Consider the following 15,605-nt stretch of genomic DNA (forward strand, 5'->3'; position numbering starts at 1 on the left):
ATACCTCATCATAGACACATGACAGTTATGGCTTTAAAATATATTTAGGGATGGAAAATCTTGGTAAATTTTGTGCAATCCTAAATTACTTATGTCACAAATAATAAATCAACTCATCACCATTCTACAGTTGAAAATCTTGCACAGGCATGTGAAGCCATAAAGTCTGATGATCTACTATTCTGTCAGAAATGCAGCCATTATTTCGGCAGCATATTTAGTGGTGTGCCTTTTTCTAGTGCTAAGAGGAAATAATTATGCCAAGGTATTTGTGTGAAAGTAGGGCTTTGTATCCTGTCACAAAATGTTTATAGAATACCTTGTTGGGGATTTTTAACAAAATGTTGAAATAGAGTTGCATGACCTAAAAAAAAAAAATGAATTGGAAAATAATAATGTAAGTTTTATTACCTGTGAGTTTCTTCCTAATTCTTAAGGAATTTAAGGGAATCATTGCATTTCTAGGGAAGGATTACAGGAAGAGGAAGGGAATAAGTTTGCAGCTTTAAAGGAAAGGAGGTGATCTAAATTTACCTCTTTTCTGACTCCCATCTAGGAAGAAAGTGTCAGCGTTCCCCTTTCTGTGTGTTTTCTGTACAGGCAGTGTGGCTTCAGAACCAAGTCCTGCTTTGCCTTTGTTGCTAATTTTTTTCACTTTGTAGGGAAGAAACATAGAACTGGAGTCATGTGCCACATACAGTGTTTACTGCCTAGCTAATAACCTTTCCCTGTCAACTGCTACTGCAAATCTGTTTAAATTCTGTCCATAAAGACCATATGCTGGGATAAAGGAATATTACATTCAAGAGTTTATTCTCATTTTCTATCACTATCATAATGTTCTTCCTGCTCCCTTGCAGCTTTCTTCGGTGTACGACATATGTATCTGTGGGAACGTAGCATGCTATGTAAAGACTGGCTTATCCCGTAATTGAAGTAAGCAGACTGATCCAAAGGCTATTGAAACCAATTTGAAAACATCCATTGATTTCAGTGGACCTAAGGTCATGGCTTGTGGGAGTTTTATTGTTGCCTTTAGTGAGAGTATGGGCTGGACAGAAGAAAGTAAACATAGTGGATTAACAGATTTAAAATATCCATTGTCCCTGTTTCCCCTTACTAAATATTATGAGTACAAAACAGTTTGTTAGTGTTAAAAGGCCATAATTTGATCTTCTCCACCATACAGAACTGCAGTGTTTATAAGCTTTTATCTGTTCAGAAAACATTTGTGATATGTTGCTCTTAAACACAGAAAAACAACAGTGATAAGAATAGAACAAATTCTACAACGCTTACTGGCTTCACTGGGAATTCCTGCTGAGTAAGAGCTTTCAGATATGTCTCAAAATTAAAAATAAAATGCTAGAAGCTCACAATTGCACTATCAAATCTATGTGCATGAAAAAAGGAAAGGTTGTTTTCATACAGAAGAAAAGGGTTCTAAACACAAGGAGAGGAAAAAAGATAGAAATTACAACAAATACTGTGATTAACTGCTTAAATTTCAAGGCACTATTTTTTTAAATTTCCCTCTAATTTTAATGCCTTATTTTCTAGATTTCATATTTAACATATAGATTGGAATGAAAAATCAAAACCCCCACAAATACTATCAAAGATACACTCCCAAATCTATTGTTATTTTGAGTTCATAGTATGATATTCTTAGAATAAGCTGGATATTGTGATAAGTGCAGATTTCATTCTAGTTAGCTAATTGTAGTTGAGTCTGTTATGCAGTAAACATAGTATCTGCCAGGAATACTAAGGTAGACTCAACATGGTGGAAGCCATAAATAAAAGGTGCATTAAAGCATTTCAAATTCAATCATTAGGTTTCATTGCACCCATCTGCTACCAGAAAATATAATTGGCAACTTGATTCATTGACCTTTAACTGTCATTTTGGACCACGTTTTTTTAAATACATATTTTCAAGTTAGATCTAGAGAGTTAATTTGATAAGAGAATTCCCAGTACATTTTAATGCAATTACTTTTTTCTTTTTTAAAAAAATATAATCAGGTTTAATGGTCTGTTGTATATTCTGCTAATCCAGTCAAAGTAGTTATTTAATATTGAATGTGGTTAAAAGCAACTAATGTTCAACTTCATTAAGGCTTCTATTAAGTAGAAGGCTTGCTGAACTTCTACTGTTTTTTTTATGCACTAACTTCTACCTCTTATTAATTATTTCCAGGGGTTTCTGTTACACTAGAGTTATACTTACAAGCTTCAGTTCCACCAAGATTATACAGCACAGTACAAGGGCTACATAAGCATTGAAGTTGTGGAGAGCTTCATGTTTCGTTCCTGAAATGTGTTTTATCTCTTTCCTTTAATTTTCTGGAGCAGATATTATCTTGTGCAGGTGGGGTGGAGTACATACATCTCTTAGCAGTTCTGTACGTGTGGCACACAAGTAGGCTGTCTTATAAAATGACAATGTTACTTAGAGCAAGCAGGAAACATGATAAATAAGGATGATTTAATGTTTTCTCAGCAATGGTAAACAATTATTACTGTTCTGTCATCTGAACTTGATATGATGGAAAAAAGTGATTCCATGTGTTTCTTTACACAACAGGTTACAAGTCCTGAAATATTTATATAATATAGAGACAGATGTATGCAACCTAACCTTATAATCCTATTTCACAGCTTTCCCAAATACTGGGGAGCTCGACAAATAGGAAGCCGATTATATTGGCAGTATAACTCCATTAATAGGATTCAGATTTGCCTTATTGACAAGCCAGTACTGTTAATATGATCCAGTATATTAAATTGACAGAAAAACAGGAGCGATAGAATGTATCTGCAGCCTAATTGACAGGGAAGCTCTTTCAAAAGGTTCTTAATGTGTTTTTTATTGACAGAGTAGCTTCAGTAAGTACATGTCATTGGTGAACAGTGTAAATATATTGGATGCAACTGTACTAGCAGATTCAGGTGAAGTAGTTATTGTTCTGTTTTCCCATACTTCCATCTTTACTTTGATTTAAGTTGTATCAAGCTCTCTTGTAAGATCTTCACAAATACCTCTTAAAGCACCAGTCTAACTGCACTGCTCACAGGCATTTGGCAAGTTGTGAATGATTTTAAACGTGTTCATCATTTTTAAATGAATAGAGGCAATACAGAGCAATGCAATAACGTGTCATGAATTTCGTTATGTTTATTTATTGACGCTGTGATAGCAGAAGCTGAGCTATTGTACTTTCAGCTCAAGCTCTTCATGTGGTGTGATGTTTGGCAGCTCTTCCTACATTTTGATCTTGCACCTTCTCCCAAAAGTAGTTAATCTTAAGAGCTCATATTACAATAACTTTGTCCTAGTCCCACTTAACAACCTGCCACATTCTTTTCCCAGACCATGCTAATTTCTTTAGACTCTTACATTTCATGTTTCTCCAGTGCAAAATAAAATGAGTCTCAGAAACCTGAAATCATTGTGAAACAAACAGAAATTTGAGTTTGGTCCAGAAAAATCTTCTGGTTTTCTTTTCAGTAGGATGATGTTTTCAGTTCAGCTGCCACACTTTTTCCTAGTCCCATCTTTCTCAGAGAGACAAGTCTGCCCTTAAACATATATCCTGCATCTACTCTGGCGGAGGAGTTGAAGGTTTTTGTTAAGCTGACTTCCCTGCCAGCAAAGAGGCAAACTTATTTCTGAGAAGCTTCAAGCTTTTACTTCATATCAAAAAATCTGATCAGGGTCTGGTCTGACCCCATCTTTTGAGTGTCTTTCAAGTCTACGTTTTTACCAGGGTCACTTAAAAATATGTCCCTCTATAGTGACCTTTTTAGCTTCTTCAGTCTTTAGGCTCAGTGCAACCATCAATGAGGTGAGTGGAAACATGGCTGGGCCTTGTGACTTCTAATCCTTGCACTGTGTTAAATCCCTACCACTTAGGCTTCTGTCTTCTTTTGTGGCCTGTGTATTGCAGGGTGAACTCTTGAAAAAAAATTTAAAATAATTGTTTTCATTAAGCCAATAGTATAAACACAACTGAAATACCTGCAACACCTTATTATGAAAACTTAAGTAACATATCTACATTTTTATTATTTTTTTAACAAATAGGGTACTTGCTAAGAGAAAATAACACATGGGCTAGGCATTTACATGGGGAGAATTTACATTCCTTCACTTACAGGAAAGGACAGTGATCTCTGTCTCCAGAGTTTCATTTTTCAGAAGTCACTCTCTGCATTTGACTGAATAGCTCAGGACCTCCTTCCCTCAGTTTTGCTTTTCTCATTCAAGAGAAAGAGAAAACACGACCCACCAACACTTTTTAATTAAGAGTACAGAAGCCAGGTGAATGATATTGCTTGGTGCACAGACTGTTTTTGTTGTTCTGTGTATTTAATGTGTTTCTGAAGAATATTACCCATGTCAGAAATTCATGTAAACACACCGTAGGTCTTTTAACACCAAAATACGCATTTTGCAGCAACTGTGAAACTTCCAAATATGTATTTGTCATATAAATTATGTCTCAAAAAGATTTTCAAAAGAATGAGTGGAAACCACATATTAGGACAATATTTGTTAAAACAGCCTATTTAATTTTGTCCTTCAAAAAGGTAAAATAATTTATTAGACTTTATGCCCAATTGTTTTTTTGTTTGTTTTTTTCACTGTTGGGCTAATACATTTTCTTAATGAAGTAAGTCTTGTGAAGTCAAAAACTAAGTATAAATAGTCTTATACTGAGGATTCTTTGCGAAAAATTGTGCTATGTTGAACCCAAACTGTTCCTAACAAAATGAAGACAATTGTCTGCTCTTTCAAAACTGGATTTGGCAAAACACAGTTTTTTTGTCTTCAGAAGTGATTGCCATTATGTAAGATCTTTGTTTCATGAGTGAATGGTGAATACTTGGAATTAAGCTTTTCAAGAAAAGACACAGAAGATGCTTGAGTTAGATATTAAGTGGCAGTCTGATAAAGGGGCGAGATGTTTCATTTCATTTTTGCATTTCATGTTTAATTAAAAAGAAGTTAGAGTCAGCAAAGACGTCTTGCTTTATTATACTTCCAGGTATGAACGCCTACGTAAAATGGAGTCGCATTGAATCATTTCTGAAAATGTGATACTTGTTCTTGTAATTCTGAGAAAAAATTATGAATATTCTAGTAGTCTAATATTCATCAATCTGAGTAATGTCTAAGTCTTTTTTTTTTTTTTTTTTTTTTTTTTTTACATTTTAGAATACATCTTTCCCTAATATGACAATTATTTCTGGGCATAATTTGTCAAGAATACTTAAATATTACATTTGTCTCTATCTCCTTGCCTCTTTCTGTCTCTCACTTTCTCCATCCTCCATCTTTTTCTTTGTAGTCATGCTTATTTTAAGATATCTTTTTTTAGGAGAGAGACCTGTCAAGTTGAAAACTTTTATTTTTCTCTAATTTTATTCAAACAGTATGGATTACTCCAAAGATTGCTAGAAACACTCATAATTGTTGTGTAACAAAAAAAAAATGTTTGAAAAGGGAAACAAAATAGATAGGAACCTCTGTTTTTCAATAGCCTGCTTCTTATAGGAATTCTTGAAAGCAGAACCCTTGGGAATCTTCTACTATTGTTTCACTGAGCAGTATTAGAATCCCTGAAATCCAATTGAGGTTGTAATTTTAATCCTGACTTTTTGAAAAGTATATGTGTGCAGAGCCGCAGTGGAACTCCTTGTTATTTATAAAAATACCAAAACATCTCAACAGAAGCAAACACATATATCTTGTGAACATGAACATATGAATAATAAGAAAGCAAAAGGAATTAATGTAGCCTATTGCTAAAAATATTCCCCATAATTCATTGTGTAATGCTTCACCCAGGGTGGTTCAAGCTGTTTCCAGCAATGAAGCTTTCGAATTTTTTTTTTTCCCCTTGTGAGATTATATAATGTTAATAGCTCCTATGAGGAATTTGTTTCTGATACTCTGTTCTTAGCCATAATTTTTCATTTTCCTTCTCTAAATGAAACTTCTGGAAATTTTCGTGTTTCTAGAATTAACTAGTAGAACTTTAACGGTTGACTTTCAAACTACTGAATGGTTTTATTTTGAATTAATAAAATTCAATATTCCAAATTCATCTTATGAGATCCATATCTAGCAAAACCTGCAGTTTATCTGGGCCCCTATGTGGTCTTAATACTCAAGCACTAACATGCGTAACTGAATGGTTTTATAGACAGTTGACGATAGCACTGGAAGGATGTTCTACATGTTGTTCATGCAAACAGTGGCCAGTAAATGATTCTTTAAGTCATGTTATTAGACTGTAGCAATTATATTGTCACATCTGAAATTCCATGCCAGTAAAAGTGTATTTTGCACAGGTTTAATTTGCCTGTTCTTTTACTTTCCTCCTCCTCAACTCCCCAATGTAAAAGGTAACATAATCAAACTGTAAAATATTTTCTGAAAGGCAGTAACCCTCTTTTATAAATTTTGGCAGCTTTCGAAGCTTTATATGCATTCTGATCTCTTTCAAAAAAAATTCTCTTTTTTAAGAGCTTCATCCTTCTGAGAAATCTGCATTAAATGTGTGTACAGAAATCTTCAGGAATTTTTCTGCAACATTGCAGTAATGGCAGGGTTCCTAAAATTTCAAATTTTCTCTAGGGTCACATATTAGGACAGATAGAAGAAAGGAAGTATTTTTAATGGGCCATTGTAGCAACTGTGAAAAAGTATATCTGTTGCATTAACAGAGTAGTCTCATTGGAAATCAACTAGTTCCACTGATCTGTCAAAATAACTCATAAAATCAGGACCTTTTCTCTAGGGGAGCTACGGACAGTTAGGTTGACATCACAGACTTTAATTCTCTAGTATCTAACCAGGGCAGTGGACAGTTCTGCTTTTGCTTTAGTTTTAGAGACCATTTGTCCCAGTGCATTTTCTTCCTACTGAAGAACTTATGTCTTGGTAGTCAGTGACTTAATAGATACTTCAGCCCTCAACCTTGAATCACAGAGACAGAAAACATGCCTTTACTATTTAACTCCAGTGACTTTTAGAGATGGATTGTTTCTACGGGTTTTCCTGGGGGAGGGTGGAACTTGTTTTATTTTGTTCTTCAGGACATTAACGGTGATGGCATTTGATTAATTTTTAGTTAGTTACCAGGAGATGGTAATTCCATTAATTCACTTCTAATACAATGCATCTTATTTAGCTTTAGCTATTACACTGAACATCTTGTTGGTCATCTAGATTCCCTTACAGTTATCGGTGAAAGTCATTACCAGGAGCAGTACTTACCAAAAGCTACATGCCCCAAATGGGATGCATTATCTTGTATATCGCTAATGCTTATAAGGAGATCTTAGCTGATTAGCCTAGATTAGGTGACTAGCTTTTAGGTGGTTGTCTGCAGCTTAGTGGAAACCTATCTTAAAACTGGAGGCAAACAGAGTCACAATGGTTCTGATTTCCTAGAAAGGGCTGTATACCCAGAGAAGAACAAAGACTTTATTTGATGTTAATAGATTTTTAAAGTAGCACTAATTTCTTAGTGTTACCACTATGCAGTTTAAAGAGGTATGATGAATGCATGAGCTGAGCTGTGTAATACCACTTCCATAGATGTGACAGTGTAAAAAATTTAAGTATGTGACCACTCACTTCAACTGGGATAAAAAAAAATAATAAAAAATGTTTAAGGGAGTTAGACATTCATATCTCTCTGCAATCCATTGTGAACCAGATGCTTACCTTTCTAAGATTCTTCTAAATTGTCTAGCCTTAAAATTTTGTTTATTCTCCCCATTTTTGTATTGGTATGATCATACATGAAGCTGTTCTCTCTTTGCTGCCTGTTTCAACTGCTCTGTTATAGCTCAACAGAAACATCATACTCTCATAGTTCATAGGAGAAGGTTTAATGCTTTTAGAGCAGAAGGAAAAGAATTTAGCTCTGAGCTCTGTGGCTGTCTATGGTTATCAAGTATTTACATTTGTTCTTTTGCAGCAATGAACTCACTGTAACATGGCACCCAACTGTTTGTATTGCCGTGAAATACAATATGAAGGAAATCGGTCAAATTACTTTTGAGTCAAAGATCATTAATGATTACCATAAATACAGAATTTCTCAGAAGCAGCACCCATTTTTAGGACAGCAGCTAAGATGTGGTCATAATTTCTACTTTAAAATTTATGTCTTGGCTAGTCTGGGGTGTGTGAATTTTTTTTTTTTTTTTTTTTTTTTTTTTTTTTTTGCTATGCAAAAGCAGAAACAAATAGCATGACCAGTTTTTACTGTGGTCCAGCTTATAGATAAGTTCCTAGCATCTTTAAGGAGGTGCTACAGTTAATTCCAGGGCAAAAGTCCGACTTTTCTAATGGCACAGAACTGATGAAAAGGCAGTTTATAACAGGCATTTTGCCTGACAATGACTTGAAAAATGTAAATGTTGATTCTAGTAGCAGCTGTGTTTAGGAGGCGGCAGATGTCTTACATAAGTAAAAGCATAAGGCCAGTTTTCCTGGGCATCTATAGTTGAGATATTAGACTTAGAAAACAAACTTGAGTTCTGCAATTGTAAATGTTTGTTTAGATTGAGAGGTATTGGGCTCTGTGGGTGTCATAATGATTATATGTGCATATATATGAAGTAGATTTTTGGCACACATGAGAGATACTAGCTCACAATTTGTGACAAGAAAAGAATAAACAGCAGAATTAAGACTGATGTTCCTTTCAAAATGTGCTACATTTAAGACATTACTTATAAGAATGCTGAAATATTAACCTTTGCACCTTGATTTCTTCCTTTTTTGTTGTTTTTGTGTTTGTTTTTATAGCTTGAAATATTTTAAAAGTTAAGACAAGCTTTTATTCTAATTGCATATATCAAAAGCAGGATCTCATCTGTTTTTAAAATCAAAGTAATAAACTACTCCCTAACTGAAATGGCCAGATTTTAAAAAGTTTGGGTACCGGTAGCTGAAATCATCAGCTTCTGAAACGCTGACTTGGAAAAAACAGTGACAGGGCTGATGTTGAGTTTGATATCCCAGATCTTCAGAATTGTCCTTCTGAATGTAGCATATTGTTTGCATTTCTTAAGCAGTATTTAAGAACTTTCATAAACCCATCTTTTAATGATGCTGCTGAAGAAAAAATCTCTAGTTGGACATAAACACCCAGATTTCCAAATTATACATAATTTTGATAGGACAAAATTACATTTAGAATTATAAGTATGGGTGCTTTATGCTATGTTTCGAAATCAGATGAGTAAAAACTGATTCTGTTGTAGTTTCTTGTAAGAGAAAATTCACTGATAAAACATCAGATTATTTTTGTAATGACATATACAATACTGTGTACTCCACAGCTTAAATTAGAAACGGCTTCAAAATGTGAACACAATGTCTGTTATAATCCTAATTTTGGAACCAAAGGATTTAAGTGGAAACAAGAAGAAAGTACAATGTAAATTGATTTCATATGTGCCAAACACAAGATAATTCTTTATCTCCCTTACCTTACCTCAATCACACAAGATAAGCACATTTATTGCACGTGCACCTTGAGAGTGGCAGGTGACTACCTATTTTCTGTTGCAAATGGAAGTGACTGTTAAATTTCAGATGTAACTTCATGCATCTTTTACAAGGTCCAATATTGCAACCGTACAAGAAATAGCAAATATTTCTGATTACCACCTACCTATAAAAACAAAACAAAGCTAAAAAATGGGTTGAAGAGTGGCAGGGAAACCCAAGTATCTAAGAGATCAGCCACTTGTACAACACTTCGTGTGCAACATTAAACCTTACCTTGAGCCTTCTGCTCCATTAATTGAGTGCTGCCTGCGCTACCCATTCTGTTATGTTAGATGCTGTTGCAAAACTCATAGCTGCTGCAAAGCATAGTGGTGTGATATGAAGTGATACAGAAAACAGTAGAAGCTCTGTCACTAGGTCAGCTGCAAGAAGTGATGTGTGTGAATGTACAGTATATGGAGATTTTGAAAGATGCAGTCTCTCTCCCAAAGAACTTCAGCTGATGATACAAGGGGAATTCAGTTCCCTTTGGCTGGATTCCATGTTGGTCTGGATGCTGTAAATACTTCTGCTTCTACAGTTACTTAGCTCATGCTGCTAAAAATATACTCATGACAGACTTAATGAAAGTATCTTCTTAAAAAAAAATTCCTTGTCTACAACAATCATCTAATGTTCTTGTTTGCATGTATGTTTCTCATTGTTCTGACATAGCTATTAATACTGATGAAAAATAGAGAGAAAATCCAAATATTTTCATACTTGTGCTTTTCCAGTAGCATTTAAGAAAGCCCACAGCTAATCAGCTGTAAATTTTCTTGACTTTTTTGTTGATCTTTTTCAGTTCAAGAATTACATAGCGTTATGTGAAGTTGTATTACAGCAGTAAAGGCTTCAGAATCCCAGTAGATGATGTAATTATGATTAAAAATTAGTATTATTGAATAATTCACATTTGGAATATGCAAAAGTAATTTTTTCTCTCATTTTCAATAACCATCAGTCTTAATATCTAACTAATGAAAAAACATAAACAGTGTCATCTGTCAGGTTACTAACAGAGAATGCCACTTACTGGAGCCTCATTGTTTACTTTAGCAGGTAATTTGTGGACCGGAATCATTTAATTGTTCTGAGCACATAATTACATGCCAGCATTTTCCAATTTAATTAAAATGTACAAATCTGAAGATTAAGGGAATTTTTGAATTATTAATCATTTCTCCTCTAGGAAATCTTGTTGCTCTGCAGGAGATTTGTCCAGTGTACAACTATACGTATTTTTTTCCTTCTCTTTCACAGACAGACAATTTTCCCGCAGAGCCCAATTACATGGGCAGCAGGCAGCAGTTTGTTCAAAGGTAAGGCCTATTAAATAACTTTCTCGGCTTCCCCATTTGCATTCTTGTCAAAATTGCTTTGCCAGAGAGTACAATTCAACTTAGAACAAGTAAATACAACTCTCTCTCTCTCTCTCTCTCTCTTTTTAAAAATATGTATTTCAGTAGCTCCACGTTCAAGGATCCAGAAAGAGCCAGCTTGAGGGACAGCGGGCATGGGGACAGTGATCAGGCTGACAGTGACCAAGACACTAACAAAGGCTCCTGCTGTGACATGTCTGTTAGGGAGGCACTCAAGATGAAAACTACTTCAACTAAAAGCCAGCCACTTGAACAAGGTGAGTGAAGCCTCCAATGTTTACAAAAGCGTAAAGTTTAAGCCATCATTATAAACCTATTAGTATTACGGTTGCAGTTTGTCAGGCCCACTGATAATACTATCGGAGAAAACAGTAAATCTTGTAGCTAGCCCAGAGCAAAGAACACTCAGTATCTTTCAGAATGAACATGAAATGAAACCACAAGTATCCAAAGTAGATTAAAAAAAAAAAAAATTAGTACTTTTCTAAAATGATCAGAATATACTTTATCTCCACTGGCATTGCCTGTGATATATTATATATAGTCCTTCTGCCAAAGCATGATTTGGAAATTAAAACTAGACATGACTGCAACAGATAAAGGAGTGCCAGTCATTTACATTCCTCCCATAGTCAGGAAAAGAAGCGAAGCTTGAGATATCAGACAAGAGTAAAAATGGATCAGAAGATGTTTTCATTTCATGGATGTATTTTTCTTTTTTGTAATGTTGATTTCACAATTAATAGTAGTCTGACAAGTGTCAAATAATAATACAATCTGATTTTTCAGTATAATTTCATTTACATCCTGTAAAGGTACCAAAGATTGGTGTCTGTGTAACAGCTAAAATGACTTATATCAGGACAATGACAGTGCTCTCTGCAAGCATTCATTCTGACAAGCAAGCATGTTTATTTCCTCAAAGTCTGTGTCCAATTCATTTTTTTCCAGATGTGTTTTATCTAATTATGAGATCTTTAATTTCAAAAGAGACATTTCTTTTTTTTTTTTTTTAAAGCATCAGACAGACTAAGTTTTCCAGTGCAGTGTGTGTTTGTGTTTTGCTTTTGGTCTGTAAAGAATACAGTACACCACTGAATTATTTTTAAATGTTTTGTATGCTTGCTATTATTTTAGTTTGTTATGGGGAAGATGATGCAGTGTTAAAGACAGATAAAGACTATTAAATAAGTCAGCCTTAATAAGAAGCTATATTTATAATTAAGCAGAAATATATTATGAGATTTTTATTAATTGTTGATTAATTGGACCTAGGTTTTTTGCCTCAGCCTACTCTGATCTGTAGTACAGACACCAGGAAATATATATTCAACTCTTATTTCCTGATTATGTTGAGATTGCAGTATAATTTTTGCTGCGTAGAATATTTAGAATGCTGCAATATAATTTATTCTGTATATATTTGGAGGTTGACCTCACATATGAACTTATTTTCCAAGTAATAAATGCTGGAAAGATTCTTTTTCCCTGACCTTTTGCCATAGCAACTCTGTGCTTGTAATTGGACATTGATCTGTATAAAGATGCGGTACTGGACTTTTTTTTTTTTCTTTTTAAGAACCTGTTTGAGTGTGTCTGATTTTCTTAGTTTTGTATAACAAAAAGACAAAACCTCTGGATCTCTATGGCAAGTATAGCCATGAAAGAGTTCTAAAATTTTGGAAGTTTCATTAGGAAAATGATTTACTACTCAAATTAAAAAAAGTGTTTTTGTTTTAGAAATGGACCGTATTGCCAGAGTTTATAATATTGCAGTTTGTCCAACAGCATCAAGCCCAACTCTGGTCATTATATTTTCATTATAATGCAAAGAGTTATATGGAAGTTTGCATGTATCATTATTTCTAGATGAGGGATCCTATTAATCTAGAAACAATTTATTCCAGTGGCTCATAGGAATTCCTCACACCCTTATTAAAAATACACTGAAACTGTGAATGTTAAATACTGTCAGCCAGTGACTGCAGCAGTGGGTGTTTATGTGAATTTTCTTACTGAAATTAATAGAAAAGATTGAGGACAGAGAGATAAAATACTTTTTTCTCCCCCCCCCCCCCCCAATATAATTACAAATGGTAATGATATCCATTTGTTTACTTGTACGAACTCCTTTGTCGCAAGCGTGCTGTAATAAAATCATTGGTTTATTATGAAAACTGAACCTGCAGCAAGCACCTTATGGGGCTACAGATCATTGCAGTAACAAATGTGGTGCAATGTGGTGTTCCTGATGAAATCAATGATCGGTTGTCATTGAGCTTAGTATGATTAGGGTTTTTAGCCTCAAGTAACTTTTCTCTTTTGAAAGAAGATAAACAAAATTGCTTTCTCTAGTCATAAGACAAGTTGAAGTAGGATGAGAAATACGATATATGTGATTAGTATAGAAAAAGGATTGCATTTTCTTTAGAGAAAAATTGTTTTCCTGGAAAAGAAGAGATTGACAGCTTGCTAGAAACAATTGTCTCTGGCAGCACCTGAAGCAGTATCAGAAGCTGTGGTTCTCTCATCATTCTGGGTTGTGTAGAGGGATGGGAATTCGCTGTTTTGTAGCAAAGTTTCAGACTTGATTATTGTTGATTAAAGATTTTTAAAATAGTTTAACTTCTGCTATTAAAACAGTGCTAATTACTAGATCGTCTGACATTTAAAAAAAATGATCAGGCTTAACTGTGAATTCAGTATCTTGACTTGAGATTCCTAATTGAAAAATGAATTAAGTTGGAGTTTGACATCCTTTGTATGTAATTTCAAACATCTTTGTCACAAATCTGATTCTATCCGTGGCAGTAATAAGAATGCTAGCAGTACCAGTAGTTTAACTACAGTTTTGAACAACTGTAGCCAAGACAGCTTGAAAATTAAATGGTCATATTGAGACAAAAATTGTGTCAGTAGCACTACAGCAATTGCGCTTCTATCAGTAATAGAGAAGTAGGAAATTCTATGAAAAAAATAATTGTTGTAGACAAGACATCTTCTAATTTCAGCATGGGATGGGAGGCAATCGAACTTACTTTATGATTTGCATTGAAATAGTGCAAACAGTGGATGGTAAAGCCTTAGTAAGTTTACTATGTTTGATTTCAAGGAAAATATCTCCAAATAAGTTTTGTTTGGTGGTGATTGAAAACAATCAAATGGGAAAGATAACGTAAATTAGGTATCATTATGAAATGCTTATGAAAGCTCATTACTTGGCCTTAATGGAAAGAAAGGGGAAACCCACCCAAAATACCACCCTATAAAAGTTATCAGGACAGTTAATCTTATGTTAAAATAAGCATGTCCCATTTTAGTTATCTCAGCCTATATCCTGTTGCTGTGAATTCCAAGCCACTTTGTGCATTAGAATATCTAGCTGTCTCTTAAGCTTACTTATGCTATCTGAATCTGTCTGGCTAAGCAGCTTGTTCCATATGCCTGCTACTCTTTCAATAGAACAGTTTAAGATAGATTTGTTTTGTTTACCTCTCTTTTTTTTCACTTTTGTAGCTGAGACTTCAAACCCTATCACTAGTTTGGACCTTTTGAGATCACCCTACTTAGAAGTCTCACAAGAATTAATAGTTTTGAATACATCTGTAAGGTTACCCATTTATGTCACCTGAAGTAGCATATATTATTCACATTTTATATTTAAATACTAATGGCCATGTTGTTTGGTATGGTTTAAGCATAACAGCAATAATCTATAATTCTTTAAAAGACATCCAAAGCTGAAAATCGTATCACAAACAATAAATTATATCTACAAGGAAACAGTAGAACAGCAAGATGTAAATTTTATACTTTTTGTAGTGAATTCCGGGTATGTTTACCTATAATCAGTAAAACAATATATTAAAACAAAAATTCCTTATAAATCATTGTCTTAGAATTTCTCAGGAATTCTTCCTTCCTTTTTCTTTTGGTTTTTGCTGTCTGCACTTTCTTGCTTTAACACAAATCTACGTTTTCATGTCATTGTAAAAAATATCCAGGGGATTAAGTATCTCCAAATTTGGTAGCTTTTTTTGTTGAGTTTTTGCTTTGCAAAAAAAAAAAAATAATTGTGCATTGCATCTTTCTTTCAACACGCTTGCTTGGCATTCGCACCTACATCCCATAGGGGGGACATTTTTGCACATGCTGTTGCCCGCTTAACAGTAGCACGGATCTTGAGAATAAATGAAGACCAGAGGCACCTCCTTGGAGGAAGGGTGGAAGGAAACGCTTCAGTGTTGGTGTCAGAGACTCCTCAAGGATCTGTATTGCTCACCAGGCTTCTCTGTAGAACAGCACTGGTTTAGTCTATGGTACAGATGTCTGGTATAAAAGGACTGTGATGGTTTTCAGGAAAAAAATATAATTAAATATAACTTAAAAATATAATACTTCTTGCTTCATCGTCACAAGGAAAACGTATTTGCATTACAACTGATGGAGTCCCACATGCAACAGTTTTAGGAATAAAAAATATTTCAGTGTTTTAGACTATCTATGAATACTGTTAACTCTTGAGTTTATCTACTGAGCACATCCACAGAATGAGTCTGTAGTAACTTGTACATTTAGATTCTCGATTTCTAAACAAGAATGGTCCCTGAAATTGAGTATCCTGCATTATCCATCTGCAA

The 15,605-nt window shown here is 34.4% G+C and overlaps 1 protein-coding gene across 1 annotated transcript in view; it reads left to right on the forward strand.

Moving 5' to 3' along the window:
- The window catches only part of PCDH17 (protocadherin 17), an 89,516-nt gene that overhangs the window by 18,809 nt on the left and 55,102 nt on the right, over positions 1-15,605 (forward strand). Inside the window, exons 3-4 of the mRNA XM_037378250.1 lie at positions 10,847-10,905; positions 11,050-11,222. Of these exons, the coding sequence (XP_037234147.1) occupies positions 10,847-10,905; positions 11,050-11,222 (232 nt within the window). The remainder of the gene's footprint in view (positions 1-10,846; positions 10,906-11,049; positions 11,223-15,605) is intronic.

The sequence above is a fragment of the Falco rusticolus genome, chromosome 2 (assembly GCF_015220075.1).
Source record: "Falco rusticolus isolate bFalRus1 chromosome 2, bFalRus1.pri, whole genome shotgun sequence".
In the NCBI taxonomy this organism is placed as follows: domain Eukaryota; kingdom Metazoa; phylum Chordata; class Aves; order Falconiformes; family Falconidae; genus Falco; species Falco rusticolus.